The sequence below is a fragment of the Anarhichas minor genome, unplaced genomic scaffold, assembly GCF_050575085.1.
Source record: "Anarhichas minor isolate MPS153535 unplaced genomic scaffold, ASM5057508v1 ptg000010l, whole genome shotgun sequence".
Classification (NCBI taxonomy): domain Eukaryota; kingdom Metazoa; phylum Chordata; class Actinopteri; order Perciformes; family Anarhichadidae; genus Anarhichas; species Anarhichas minor.
Genome location: NW_027466456.1, coordinates 13,872,007 through 13,888,342, shown reverse-complemented (window position 1 = coordinate 13,888,342; position 16,336 = coordinate 13,872,007). Strand labels below are relative to the sequence as shown.

The following is a 16,336-nucleotide window of genomic DNA, read 5'->3' as shown; positions in this document are numbered from 1 at the left end:
CAATATTTAAATATTAATATATTCTATTCCCACCAAGCACATTTTAAAGACTTTTATAACTGCACTTATATGATAAACAAGCACAAGCATGTTTGTTTTATATTTTGCATATGCACACACACACAGAGATGCATACACACTCTCTCACACACACACACACACACACACACACACACACACACACACACACACGTCAGGCTTTGTGGAACGTAAGCGAAAAGTAGCGGAACAAATTCCACAAATCCCTCTAAAAAGCATGTTCGACTTTTGCCAGACCTTTAGAGAAACATGTACAACAACCGGAGCTAACTTAAGTCGGCAGCTTGTGGGAGGAGAGGAAAGAAAACAGAGGAAGGAGGACAGTCAAAAAGACAGATGCTTCGAGATAGTTTGGTGGTTAACTTCCTCACATCTCAAAGCACATGAGCCCACAATAACCTCAGACAAAATCCTGACAGAGCTTTCTCTCTCTGTGTTACTCAAAATCATTACATTTCTGTGCTTTCTCTTAAGGATGCTAGACTGACTACTCTATTTCGTACGGAGAGAGGAAGGAAGTATGGACAATAAAGAAATGGATGTGTTGGTGCAGGTGGCGGTCAAAACACTTCACCTACATAAGGTTCATTGTTAAGAACGCACAACGGTTTTAAACTGGAAGATCAGCTGGTTGGTTAACTTTCTAAAAAGGCAAAAAATCCAAACAGAATCAATCAGGGGCAGATTTGAAAACCTGATATATTCCCTCAATGCCCTGCGAGCATGAGCTGGCATTTCCAACAATATTTTGACAAAACTGCCACGTATGTCCAAGTAAATGGAACATATCTCAACCAGACATCTTATCAAACTACTGGACAGGCCTGAACAGCAGAGGGAATGGAAATGATTGTGGGAAAAGGAGAAGAAAGAAAGGCATTCGCAAGCTTAAACAGGCTAACAAGCTGTTTGCAGCTGGGTTGAGTTGTACTTTAAAATCTGTGGAGAGTGCTTTGGCCTGGCAAACAGGGATGACTGCTTTTCCAACATTTTCCTCTTCTATCATTTCCTCCCGTCTTTCGATTAGAACGTTGCGATCGATTTCATTTTAAGCCAACACTTGATTTGCAGCTGAGTGAGACACAATTGAGGCGAGAGTCAGCCCCTTCAGGTGTGCCAGTAAACAAAGAACAGCCCCCACAGTTCTAACATCTTGTTCATAAGTGAGGGTATGATGGAGCATGTGTTCAAAGGTGGACTGGTGCACACTGACTGCAGTAGTGTGGGTGACTGTTGTGGTGAAGGTGGAACCGAGCCCCAAAGACAAAGCTTTACAGCTGAAGGTTTTCTTCACAGATTGTTTTGGCCTCACACAGACTTTATAGCCTCTTTGGTGTTGTTGTGTTGTGTCTCTCTGTGTTCATTACACATCTACCTCTTGTTGTTTGTGTCTCTTTGTAGTTCAATTTATTGCAATTATTTGGTACGGCCCAAAATCACAACTCACAAAAGTGCAGTTGTTTTGTGTCTCACTGTGGTCGTTTTGTGTCTCTTTGTGGTTGTTCTGTGCGTCTTTGTAGCCGTTTTGCATCTCTTTGTAGTAGTTTTGTGTCTCATGTTGAGTCTCTTCCTGGTTGGTACTTGTCTCTGACACTGACAGTTTGGGCCCCTGTGCACGGTAGGCCCGTTCAGTAATCCATCCGTTTTATGGGGGAGTGCGGTAGAACACAAAATATTTCTGTGCTCTTTATGAAGGAAACAAACAGCCTCTAATAAGTTGTATGCATAAGACAATAGTACAACCAGAGTAATAACTTACAGTATGATGGGACATCTAAGCATACAGAACTATTCCAACTGGAATTCCAAGTAAAGTGATCCTCTTAAGAGCAAGTAATGAGGAATGAACAATGAAGAGATGATAAGAGGGAAAGCAACAGTGACTTGATAGCTCTGTTCTTTGTTCTGCATCAGACCTGTTTGTTAGTGGACGTCCCGCTGCCTCACACACCTGGTACACATTAGTCCGTCTACTTTGCATGTGTGTGAGAAAGAGAAAGAGAGAGAGAGAGAGAGAGAGAGAGAGAGAGAGAGAGAGAGAGAGAGAGAGAGAGAGAGAGAGATGGACAGATTGAGGGCTGTAGTTCAGTTTTAGTGAACTCCCATGTGTGTTTCCACTCATGATGTGACACAAACCATATGTGTCGGGGCAACATCTGCCTGGTGTGTGTTTGTGCGTCTTCAATCGAGAGACTCCGGACCCTTATGTAACAAAGGAACAGATAAAGCACCACAGTCAATGGAAGCATGCTTAACTTCATCTCTTTTTCCTATCCCATCCTATTTGTGCTGTAGCCTGAGAGGCATCCCACTCACTAGAAGAGTAACTTTAGAGAAGTTATTTTATTCTTTAACATTCTTCACGTATAACGGAGAATGTACTACATGTCCTGCAGATCTACTTAACTCTCCCCTGTACATTCTGAGATTAAAGTTGCTTAAAGAAAAGGCCATGACATTTCTAAAAATAATAATATATTAAAAAAAAAAACTGTGTGTCATTTCCTTGAGAAAATAAATGGACCATTGCAAGCTTTCAGCTTCTTAAGTGAAACAGATGAAATGGGAACTTTAATTCATCTTTAGTTTCGCAGTGCACCATTTTGTGTGTGTGTGTGTGTGTGTGTGTGTGTGTGTGTGTGTGTGGCAGTGAGCGGCTCGACTTGACTATTAACTAAAAACTCAGTGAGAACAACCTCTTTCAGTACTGCTCCAAGTCTGGGTAAGGACCCAAAATAGAGTTGAGGAAAAGTGATACCAGTCCCTAAATTATTCAGTAAAAATCTCTGTCAAAAGTTATTGAGTATGTCACACTGCCAAGAGGCTTTACGGGATCCTGCAATGGAATGCATGTTGAGACCAAGTCCCATTTTGTGAGATTTGATTACTAAAAACCCTTAAACTGGGTTTATAAACATAAGAAAAATGTAGCTCCCCCAGAGAAAAGGTCTGAAAATCAAACTGTTCAGAGGAGTGTTTTTCCTCCAACAGATTAACAGCTAAGGACCAGCGGAGTCACTCCTTCCTCCCCTCTGACTCTCTCATTCTCTCAGTCTCTCTGCAGAGAGCATGGTCCAGCCAAGGGCCGAGTATTGCACCTTAACAGTGTGTTAGTACCAACTAATGGTGCCCGTAGGACCAGAAATAGTCAAGGACTGAAACCAGATGTCTGGTCAGATTTATTTATGTTACAATCAGATAATTATTGAATTCAAAATGAAATTTGTTCATTCCTAGACGGTGTTTAATACAGGTAAAGCTCTTTTCTGGCTGCTTGCAGTTGGACAACATTTAACATTTGATAATGTTGGCTTCTGTTTATTTCTAAAAATCGAGGTAATAAAAAGTACTGCATTGCTTACCGAGACTCTATACTATACTATATCTATATGATGCCTCCTCATTTCACTACAAAAAGCTAAATAAGGTGGCAGCCATGGCCGGAGGGAGATCATCAGGGAGCTGAACGTTTCCTACTTGTTGTTGACTATATTGTATGTAATTTCCAGTAAATATCACAATAACGTGTGTTTTCTATTTAAATTGTTTAAAAACCTTCAAAGATAGCAAGTGCTACTCACCCATCATGCAATGCATTCTGCGTGTGCTAAGCAGACAGCCGTGGTAGTGCTACTTTTATATTTTTAAAAAAAATCGCATATTCATTTTCATATACAAATGGCTGTTTGTTTTCTTACAATTCAAAAATATATTGAAATTTTGAATATTTGTTGACAGCCTTATTGTGAAGGTCATTATTAATGCACGGATTTTGTCCAAGAATTGAACAAATATATATTTTGACTTGACGATGGATGATGATAAAAAAGTCAGGAGATCACCAAAGTTATGACGATCCGTCCCGAGGAGAACATGAACATCTGTAACAGCTGCTTCAGGCCAGAGCAAAGATGGTGGACCAACCAAATTGCATTGCAATCCCTGCAGCCAACAGTGTGACGAAAATACATAAAACAATATCGTCTCTCTCTATAGTTCATTAGAAGCTGTTGTTGGGATCTGTAGTTTACCTTCTTATAACAAAACTGTTACTAGAACAAATGCAGAATAAAGAATATAATTGAAACATAGGAATATTAGTTAGCCTAATGAAACAATAACACAGTGGACTGCGTTATTGTATAATGCCCCCAAAGTGCAAAATGATTTTAAATAAAATAGCAAACCTTAAATATCTCCCTGTTGGGAGCATTAAACAGTGTTGGACTTTCTCGGCTTTATAATTCATTACTTTGATTAATCTGAGGACATCATGGCTGAGGGCTGGGATACTTGCTTTTCTCTCCTAATTTATTTTTGTTGGCTTGCTCTGGTGACTATTACAAATTGGGCTGTGTCCACTTTCAACAGACTGTAAAAACAGTAAGAATTAATAACTCCGCAATTCAAACAAGCAAGGAGAGACACTGTCTGTGCAGTATCAGCCTGTCTGGGAGGAAAATTGTGGTCGACACAGCGGCAGACCCCACTGGCCGGTTTCAGAGACTGTTGTTGGACGTTGGTTACCGCACAGTGCCACACTGGTATTCACACATGCACAACAGCAACACGCCAAGCCAAGGTAATAAAATGTGGACGTTGAAAATATTTTCTCATTCTCTCGGTGTTGTTGTTGAATTCTAAATATCAGGAACAGAAACAAAGGACGGGAGAGAAGGAAGGAACGGATATAGATACGTTCGGGTAAGGTCAGAGGAGCGGTGTGTGTTTGTGTTTGAGGTAGCGAGGGGGTTAGGTATCGCTGAAGTCTGCTCAGTGAGTTTGCTCAGTGCGGTCTCCACTGAAACGGTCTGTTGGTGAGAGTTTTGGATGGGGGGGCAAGCTGTGGACTGTTGTTGATATTAACCCCGACTAACCTCAACCCACACACACTACTGATGTACGCGCTGTACAGAAAGAAAGAAAAAAGCTCGGTCTCACGTCTGTTTCTTGCTTTTCTTTTTCTCTGTCCAACTGAGCGTTTGTAGAAAAGCTTGGAAGTGTTACAAGAAGTACAATATGACTTAGGTGTGCTTTCAGCTGGGATGAAGCTTTTAGGTCTGAACCTGAATGGAGAGTTCAGAAAACACATCAATAAGAAACCAGACGGTATCTTTCAACAACTCATTAATATTGAGTAAGTAAAAGGTCAGTAAGTAAAAGGTCACGGTGAACAGAGATTGTTTTGGGCTGCAGATTACACAGCATCATTATTCAGTCCATAAAAGAGTTTCTGAACTTACATTATTTGTTTCGTAATTGCAATTTTCTTATCCTCTCTAGTGTAAAATCTTCTTTTTTTTTTACAATACTGAAGCAATTTTTCTGTTTCGGTCTCGTAGCCTGTCTGAATTAATATGGAGACTCCGTTTCTGTCTCATCCAAAAGCTGTGGATAGCGCTCTAAAACAGCAACAGTAACGTCCAGGAAGCTGGAACAAGCTGGACCTGCAGCAGGGACTGGCAGCTAAATATACACAGCATGGAAACTCCTCTTGAATCAAACAATGAATTAACACGCAAACGCACGCGCACACACACACACACACACACACACACACACACACACACACAGTGAAGCCTCCTGGCAGGCAGTGTTAAGTGCATAAACAGGGGATCATTTTTGCTCCAGGGTGGATGGATAATGGCGATATAGGGGAGGACGTTATTTTAACTAAAAACACAACCTTTGCTATTACAGGAGACGTGCGGCGGGGATTTAAGATTCCACACATACGGGAGGCAGAAGAAAGACTCTCTCTCCGTCTCTTTACCTCTCAAGGCAGAGTTGAAGACCGACACTCTGCCTCTGCTTGTCCAGTTGTTGCGTCAGGTTTGTTAGGATTATCTCGTTGTGTGTTTGCATTATGGCCACTTACTACAGCCAAAAAGACAAGATGGGTTCAAATCATCAATGTCTTTTTAGGGCTGTGACGAACTCGTCACTTTGCTCTCAAACACAAGATTTAAAGTGGTGCTGAGTTTTACAGATCATTCGATTCAATCAACTAATCGATTAGTTGACTATGAATGCCTTTAGTCGAAGACAGCGCTACACCGGTCCCCGTGATTTGGACCATTACAGGTAGGACTGGCTGGTAGGTGCCAGCCAGTCAGACGCATATAGTTTCCATGGCCCTGGTACAGTTGAGACATGAGAGATATATATATATATATATATAATATGAGGTCACGATCTTTCTTCGTCTCAAGTTCAAGCAATGAGCTTCACTGGGAAAATGTAACATGGCGGGTCCAAGTCTTTCCTCCGACATCGAAGACTGGGTTTTAGGGTCATGACTGGTTTAAGAACAGGGTTATGGTTGGGGTTAGGCACAGAGTGATTCATTTATGAGCAAGCCTTCAGGGAATTGAATGCAAGTCAGTAAAATATCTTTAGAAGTAAAGCCGTACAAGTTTGTGTGTGTGTGTGTGTGTGTGAGTATTTACCTGCGCACAGCGTCTGTGGTTTTCACACCAAACCAGAACTTGGTCACTCTGTAAAGACACGGAGAGGATGAGGATTAAGACAAACACAGAGAGTGAAATAAACCTTTCACAGACAAATCCTGTGTTTGACATTCTGCCCACATTTGACCCATTCGTGTGAGCTCTCTGTCGAACATACAAGGAGACCGAAAGCTAAATATTGTTAATAAAAAGGTCAGCATAACCGGAGCAAACCTGACAGACACACACTTAACCTTTCTCTTATTTACATAATTATCCTCAGGGTGCAAAATGACTTAAAACACTGGGTTTGTGGTCACTGAACCAGACAGAGGCTGCGTCAATTGGTGAGATGTATGTTTATGTGTGTGTGTGTGTGTGTGTGTGTGCAGTTACTGCTAAGTGAGTCAAGACCACCAGTAAACATGGCTGCTATAACCACCGTCACACAGGGAGACGTCATCTCATCACCACAGGGACAGAAATACAACCCCTCGTCCTCAAGTCCCTCCCACTTTTCAAACAAATGCGTCTTCAATCCACATAAAACACCTTAAAAGAAACGTATCCATACTTGATATTGAATGCACAAGACCACACAGACCTGCAAGGTGTTGCACAAAGAAGCATGTGTGAAGTATTTTCTTCGCAAAATGACATCATTGTGAAATTAGGATTCTCTTGTTACAATTACCATAAACAAATAATACCACGGTCAAGATAACTCCTAGCTTCTGTTGTAAGTTATGTTAACTTATGATTATTTTAATTATCAATTAATCCATTGATTAATCCAAAAACAGCTTATCCTATATCCGACAATTATGCTTCATAGAGACATCTTCAATTAGCTTGTTTTGTTGAAATAAAAGTATAGAAATTAAACATATTCAATTCACAACAATACTTTGACTAAATGATGTTTAGTGTTTTGACTTTATAAATGACTTAAACAACCAATTATCAAAATGTTTTATGATTCATTATCTGTCGGTCGACTAATTCATTTATTAACTAATCTTTTAAGCACTGCTTCCCCATAAACCCTGTTGGTTTCACAGTTTGGATGTTACAGTATCTTTGACTTATTCACTTTTATTTGACTCTTTCAACACTTTTTACTGAATGCAAACTGAAAACCTTGTCAGCTGTTTTTAAGAAAGTCAGTCAGTGTGGCAGAACGGCTGCTCTTTGCTTTGTCATCCTCAGCACAATCATGATGCCATCATCCAACATCAAAACAACCATTACTGGTGTGTGTGCAGTTGTGCATCTGTCTGTTGTCATGTGTGTGTGTGTACCTCCAGGGAGTATATGAGTCTCCAGTGTGTGTGTGTGTGTGTGTGTGTGTGTGTGATAAGCCCTCTTAACGACTCCTAAAGCCTCTCCTGAGTTGGCTGTATTTAGGCTGAACCAAGCTCATCTCTTTCCACACACACACACACACACACACACCTCTCAGGGCTTCTCCTCTTTTAAGTAGCCTTTGTGCTTCTGGTATGATGAGGGTTAAGGGGTTAGAGTTGTGGTAACAGTGCAGAGGTTAAGGGTTAGAGATTAGGGGTTAAGGGCTTTAACGTACAAACAAAAGATGCTGATTTGACTCATTCACTCGTACCATTCAAACAGATGCATACTGACTATTTTGGTGAAATAACAGCTGAAGGAGCTAAACTGGACTTTGATGTATGAAGATGAGGACGCATTCCCCTTATAAGCCCTGTGAAGATGCTGCATGAAGCAGCTTAAAGAATTCACCGTCACTAGAACAGCCGAGGATTTTTACTGAAGTCTCACTTAAAAATAAGTTCACGGCTGGGACGTTCTGTTGTGAAAGAAATGTGTTAGGCATGAAGAAAGGTATAATTGGTTCATTGTCATGGTTTGGTATTTTGAGAGGCTTCAGAGTCCATCCCACTTGGCATGCCTTATGTGAGGAGGCTCTGAGTATCTCGAGGTTAAGATAAGATGAGGACCTTGGTGATGTTCCCGAGTCACATGGTAAACAGTCTGAACCAAGGGTGATACATTGTTTTGCCTCTGTTGTGATTTTAAGTGATTCTGTATTATGTGGGATTAACTATATAAAGCTGAACAAATGTAATGTCACTTTAAGTTTTTTAAATAAGTGCCGGTCGGATGGTACAGTTAAAAGCTTCTTGCTGACTGTAAGACGAGGGCTGCCTCTCACAATTTTAGAAAAATAAAAAAAAAAAAAAACGCCTGCTTTTCTACAGAGACTGGCCATTGAGAATATGTGTGAAAATGGCCAGAGCTCCGAGTTCTCTACCAATGAAGTTTGCCTCATTCCTCTCATACTCTCCTTCTCGTCCATTGCTACAGCTGCTTACTATTGCCTCGGTTGTCCAGCTGTTGGCAGCGGTGACGAGGTGGTTCGTTTTCAGAGAGGAGACATCAGGAGTGCAACCGTAATCAGGATCAAATTCTGAACAAAGACCACATCAATTTTACTCCGACTTTGAAAACGCTTGAACATGAATTCTGTCTGTGAAATTGTTATTGGACATAATCTTTGAATAAATACAATTGTATTTCCTGCCCATGCTAGTATGCTTTTAAAACCCTCGGCTTAACAATAATCTGTTAAAAAGGGATAATGCTGGGACCGCTGCCTAACAAGCCTCCTCAGATAAGGAAGAAGAAGAAAGCAGAAGAGCATGAAAGTAATGTTTAAATCTCTGATGAATATATTAGGAACACGTCTGTGGGGAGGGAAGGATGGAAAGAGGAATAGAGCAGAAACACAGGCTGTCATGGTATCGCTACAGAGAAACACCTTCCTCCTCTGCCCACCTGAAGACATTCAAAAACACAAATGTTAACTCTTTTCAAACCTGTTTCTGGATATATATATATAAAAAACATCATACACTGCTGTGGAATAAATATAAATTAGACAGAAATATTGTGATATAAATGGCAGTATTGCTCTGCTCTCTCCTGCTCCTATATGCTCGATCAAGGTGGCTTGAACTATTTTGTCTTCCAGCATAAGGATGGTAAATTGAACCATTGATGGTGGAGAAAAAGCAGACACAGAAGAGCACTCATTCTTTGTGTCTTTATTATTTTACCCTCCTACTCCTCGACCTCATCATCTCCACATTGCTGCCAACTTCTCCAAAAAAAAAAAATGACAGGAGAGGACTTGAAAATGATGGCGATGACATAATGTAGATGCTCCACTCAAAGAACTGAGGACAGTTAAACATCTCCAGATTTTCACTTTGGAGATAGAAAGCTGCTTTCCCCGCTGCTGGCCTCACATCTTCATCCGCTATCTTAATCTTTTTCATGCTCTCTTTCTTTTTCTGTCTTCCCCGCCATAACATCCCCCTGTTTCTGTCACTCCGCTTCAGAACCCTCTGCAACACACACGTTAGTGCACGTACACATACGCACACTGATCCCAAGTCAATTTCATGGGACATATTTGCTGTCAGAGCCAATCAAGGCCATTTTGATGGGCCTGTGCGCCGTATGGCTATTAAACGGTGGTCAGAGTGGAGTTTTGTGGGGTCTCAGTGTGTCTGTGCATGTGTGTGTGTGTGTGTGTGTGTGTGTGTGTGGCAAAACAGCTGCACATGTTGAGGAAAAGTTGAGACAAAGTTGGGAGGGAAAAAGGGAGGATCAGATGAAGGTGACTGGGAGAAGAGAAGAGAAGTTGGATGTGGGAGACTGAGAGGAAATGGGAGAGAGGGAGGAAAGCAGAGGGAGACGGACAAAAGATGGAAATAAATATTAGTTAATAGGAGCAGAAAGGAGACTGGCTAGGAGTGGCGGATACTAGTTGTGAAACAGGACGCAATAAATTTCGCTGAACTCTCTTCATCTGGTTATTGTATTATTAGGCAGCCAACTTTTAAAATAAAGAATTGTATTTTCATCCATAGTGGAAGAACATTTTAAAATTGACATGTGCATTTATGTGGCACTATACTTCTGGTTATGGATGAAGTTGTATGTGAGGTATTTAATTACAGAAAAGTATATTTCTTTATTTAAAAATATTAAAATTTAAATAAAAACCAACAAAACGTTTTGATCCAAAAGCTTTTGTGCAGTTTATGGTGCATGCACCAAAAAAGCACCGATGCTCACAAGAAGCCTTGCATGAAAAATATCAAGAGAATTTCACTCCTACACAGTTTATGATCTATGATACGACTTAGAACGAAAACGTGCAAAAATCCTTATTTCATTTTTATGATTGATTTCCACACTAAAACACTAAAAACTCAAGGTCTCAAAACTTCTTTTCCATCCTGAGAAATGTGTCCGAGCCTGAGACACAAGAGACACGTCGGAACCAGAACCGATCTGCGGAGGAAGAAACACTTGCACCAAAGGACTCCCACATGGCTCTGATGACTGCTGCCTCCACGGTGATCATTGCTGAAGAATGACCTGATATTACTGGACACAAACACACACGCACAGAAACATGTGCACGGTCAACATGCACGCGCACAGCTGCACACACCCTTCAGTGTTTGAAAGAGAGTGAGATATAAATCACACTTTCGGCCAGATGCAGCGATAAAAAGTGAGTGTGTGTGTGTGTGAGTGTGTGAGAGAGAAACAAAGGCAGAGTGTGTGTACATATTATGTGTGTGTGTGTTGTGGTCAGTGTTTGCGGTCAGGCGCAGTAGAAAGTCTATTTAACACGAGGCATTAACTCTGCTAATCACTCCCAGATGACCCAGAAGCAATCACAGCTACGTTGTGTGTGTCGTGTGTGTACGCGTTGTTTGTGCGAGTGCGAGCGGTGAGCGTATCATGACCAACTTCCACGAAACAGAATATGAAGTTCTTCCAAAAAAAGCCCATGTTGAGGTCTTAGCATTCCCGACAGAAGCCCCTAATTAGCTTACGTGCGTGCACACGCCCGTGTGTGTGTGTGTGGTGTGTGTGTGTGTGTGTTTCTGTGCAAGTGTGTCAACGTTAGTGTTTGTGGTGCCCCACATCCTGTAAACAACAAGAGTCACAACAAAGTGGTTGTTACACGGTCCTGAACTTTGCCTCATCCGACAATTACGGCATCCGTCTCTCTGTTTCGGTTCACTGCCAACGGCAGCGATGGTAAAATACCGTCGATCAACAAAATACTCAAAATTATCAAGAAGTTAGAAGAAAAAGTACAACGTTTTTGGAAATAAGCTTATTTGCTTTCTTGCCGCGAGTTATATGAGAAGATTTCTACCACTCACATATCTTTATGCTAATTATGACGCTATCGCCAGAAGCCAGCTAACTTAGCTTAGCAAAAAGACCGTTACCTTGCGACCAGTGGAGACACCAGGAAGTTACTGGTCCAGACCAAGTAACAGTCTGACGATGGAAAGCCATCTGCAGTACTATTAGACAGGTGACGTAGTATAAGGAGCAACACTGTGAGGAAGAGAGAGACGGAAGGGTCATACAAACTCACGACTTTCACCCAGAAGACCACCGTTTGTGTCGGCGGGAAACCAAAAGTCGACACAAGTATGTCAAGTAAAAAACTTCCTTCACGTACGTAACGGGGGCTACATAACTGAAGTTACCCAACAAACATACTTATTTTAACCCAAACCATGGCCCAGCGTCCATATGCGAGGAGGGTTAGTTAACCGGCCCGGCGGCGGTAGCTTCGAGCTGCAGATATGAGAGTGATAAACAATGTATTTAATTGCTCAAGTATCAGATATAATATGCTGTCAAGTTGTTTATGTGGTAAAACAGTCGTCTTGTCTGTCTCTTTTTATCAAAGCCATGCCGCTCAATGCAATGCCATTCCAGCTGTAATTTGCTGACTTGGAATGTCCTGGTTTCAGGTGGGAGTCACTCCTACAATGCCACAATTTTATCACCATCTAACCCTTGCTTCTGCTGATCAAATGACAGGGCAGTCCCAAAGCCGCAGAAAGAGGCAGATGCTTTATCTCTGAGGTGAATCAAACAAGCCTTTTGTCTCCTGCCGTCACCCACCCCTCTGCCTGTCTCTCTGCTCACCTGTCTGCCTGCATGTCAGTCCACTTTTTAAGACAGCGCATTAGTTTGTCAGGTTGTCCGTCTACGTGTGTCTTTGTTACACCTGTCTGTCTGGCTGTCTTCTACCCCCCCCCCCCCGTCTGTCTTTGTGCTTGACCGCATCTGTCTACCTGACTTTATCTCCCCGTCTGTCTCTGTGCAACCTGACCGTTGTCTCTGGTCTTTTTCAGAGCGTGACTGGTTGGCTGCCCGACCTCTGGGCAGATTAGAGTTACCTACCGCAGAGCAGCTGGGACTGGGACACACACACACACACACACACACACACACACACACACACACACACACACACACACACACACACACACACACACACACACACACACACACACACACACACACACACACACACACACACACACACACACACACACACACACACAGTTCATTCAGCCTCACACTGGCCCTCAGCCCCTGGCTCGAACCGCTAACCAGCTCCACAGACCTGTGAGTGTTTAAGACACGCGAACTAATCTGATCTACGACGTATATGCAAAAAAGATCCAGCTCCGCAGGCGAGGCTGCAGTATTTTTCCTTATTTTTAGGAGTTTACATCAAGGAGGAATTTGGGAATATGACAACATACCAGCAAATATATACTCATGTGCGCACACACACACACACACACACACACACACACTATAATTACACTATTACACCATACAAGGGAAAGTAGTGGAAAACCCAGAGAAGAAGCAGAAAGAGAGGTGTAAATAGAAAAGTGGTGACTCACATTCTTGTGGCTACACACTAGCCACACACACACACACACAGAGAGAAAGAGCCAAAAACACAGGGTTCCTGCCACATGAAGCCAGAGGAAGCAATGTGTGTGTGTTTGTGTCTTTGTGTCCGAGTGTGGTGACAGAGTAGGATGAGTAAAGCTCTATTTGCCGTCACTGATGTTATAGTTACTGGAGCTGTTGCTTTTAAACGTTATGTACTTTCAATGAATGAAACACATTAATCACTCTGTGTTCTGCTACACTGTCCTATAATAGGTTCAGGGAGTGATGCTGCTCCCCAGGATGTGGCTCAGAGGAAACTTGTTTCCTTGTTTGCTCAAAGTTTAGAGGCTCTTTTTAATTTGCTAAAACACACAAAGTTCTCAGTGACCCTTTATATCCTAGAATGAGTTTTTAAATCGCAAGACAACATCGTACCGTCACTGTCCCGCTAATCATTAAGGATGCCAAGTTATTTTTCTTATACATATTTCAATTAGGGCTGCAGCTAATGTTTAGTTTCCTTATTGATTAATCTGACTTTTAATTCCTCAATTCAATTTAATTCCAATGAGATGACTTCAAATGTCTTGTTTTGTCCAACTAATAATCCAAAATACAAGGATATTAGTTTTGCAATGATGTAAAAACAGAGTAACGGATGAAATCCTCAAATCGGAGAAGCTGAAAAAGATAATATTGTCATCTTTGCTTACTCAAATAATTATTTGATGATCAAAAAAAGTTCATTCAAAAAGTAGTAATCGTCAACTAAAGGACTGTACAACGCTAATTTAAATGACAAAAAGATAAAATTATTCATTTGAAGAAATCATTGCATGCAGCATTGAGTCTTTACAACCCAGGTTTCCTCCTAAAGTGATTAAAACTGACACTGAAGGCTACACCAAACAAAGCGGGATGACTAAATGGTTCTGTCCTATCTGGGCTCTTGTATATTTTCATGTTCACGTGTAAGTTGATAATTCGTTCCCAGATATCAGCATACAGAAAGTCAGAAAATCAAGTCAACTAATGCTAAGAGTGTGAAATAAACTCACACAAGAAATGAAAGAGTGCCACAATATATTGTTTTTTATCGTCATTGCGATGTAAACTTGCGCGATAAACAGTCTGCGAAAGACTGCGTTTTTTTACTTTTAATATAGTATCATTGTATTTTGTCTGATATGCGCCATGACAGACACAGGCAGGCTCGTTTACTTCATAGATTAAATGGGGGTGAATCCTAAAACAACACACGAGTTGCAACGCAAAAAAACATTCATCAGGTTGAGAATGACGACAGATGTTATGTGCGTAGCGAGTGCGGGGTTGAGTGAGAGACAGAAGCTGAAATTATTCTCCGCATCTGCGAGTAAGCGAGGGTCCACGGGATGCACGTTTTGTCATCAGAGGCATAGGCATGCTTCATCCACATGCCTCCAATTTATAGTGACTGCGAGGCAAATACACTACAAGCTACACTAACTGCGCATGCACTGGAAAATCTAAATGGACGCTGAGTTTGAAGAGAGGCTGTGTGAAGAGGTTCATACCGGCTACCCACGTTTAGAATTCATCATTAGAGCAAGATTAAGACGATCAAATGAGCAACAATTCGTGGAGGGAAATTGCCTGGAGTTTGAACACATTCTCCAAGCAGACTCCAGACAGTAGTATAAAAATAAATACTACTTGTCCGTGGTGTCCGCAGCTGTGAGTGTGACAGTGGATGCAAGAATTGAGTAAGTAATATCCTTTTTGCAATATTCAACAACTTCATTGCATATGAAACCCAGGTAGAAAGTGAATATCTGGCCTGTTTGCTACCTCCCAGTCAGTTGGTTTCACTTCCATCGCTGTCGTTTTGATGCTCAACATCGGACTACTTCATTGCACTTCATAAAGTTTAAACCAAATGTTCCCTTTGTTACACCTCCATTCCAGAAACCCCACCACACACACACACACACACACATACCTCACTGCTAGAGAGTCATCCAGGGGCCACCCTCATTACCCAATGCACAGGTGCCGGGAGTCTATTCTGGATGGACACGGACCAGACCAAACTTTTGTTTTATACATGAACATATATATACACATACACACAACCACACACACTTTCTTCTACACACCTCAAAGCCACTGGGGCTGAACTCTGTGGTTAGTGACTTCCCCACCCACTACACAGCATGCACATGCTGAAGTCGTTAACGATAAGTGGCTTTTCGAACTTGGTAACGTCCTAATGTCCCCGTTAATCACATTCCTCACTACAAAGGCCACAGAACACCGGCCAGCGACTTCACTGGGATGAGCAATTTTGTCAACTACTATAAACCAGTAAGCGACATTTTTTTCAGGGTACCTTTGGCCCTTCTGAGTACCAACACAGGGCAACTTCAATCTGAGCAACATCAAAACATTTGTTCAAATGTTCCTGATGAAAACCATGTTGGAAACTTTGTTTTAGGTGAGATCCCGCCGTTTGTTCTGGTGCTCCACTGTGCTCTTACTGTATCTGCACAATATGGCATTGAGTGGCCATTCATTCTGGATGGAATTTTTTTTTAAGATTTTGATGATAGCCACAAAATTGTAATGACTACATACTGCGTCAGAGGTGTAGCAATATCAGTGTGGCCTTTACACCAATCAGACCAAAGAAAGATGATTATTCATGTGATGTTTCAATGAAGTTCATTTTCATGTCTGTGGCTACATGCATCACTGGGAACAGCCATGTGTGCACTGTAGCTTCTGCTTCACTGAGGTCATCATGTCAGTGGATTGTGAGAAAGTATTTGTAATCCTTCTGATATGCTAATTCATTTGACACTTTACTGCACCTGATTGATTCAGGAGGCTCATGCCTGCCCCCATTTCTGTTCATTTCACCCTTCAATATCCCCCTGTGTGATATTTTAGGGACATAGGTCAGTCTGGATATGAAAGCAGACTTAGTTAAAATAATAAAATAGCATTACGCAAGATGAAAAAACAAACAATATTTAACTTTTCCACTGAACTATATGGAATAATACTGAGAGAGATGCAGCAAA

At 41.6% G+C, this 16,336-nt stretch overlaps 1 protein-coding gene across 1 annotated transcript in view; it reads right to left on the bottom strand.

Moving 5' to 3' along the window:
* The window catches only part of anos1b (anosmin 1b), a 37,218-nt gene that overhangs the window by 20,383 nt on the left and 499 nt on the right, over positions 1-16,336 (bottom strand). The window contains exon 2 of the mRNA XM_076088661.1: positions 6,489-6,536. Within this exon, the coding sequence (XP_075944776.1) occupies positions 6,489-6,536 (48 nt within the window). The remainder of the gene's footprint in view (positions 1-6,488; positions 6,537-16,336) is intronic.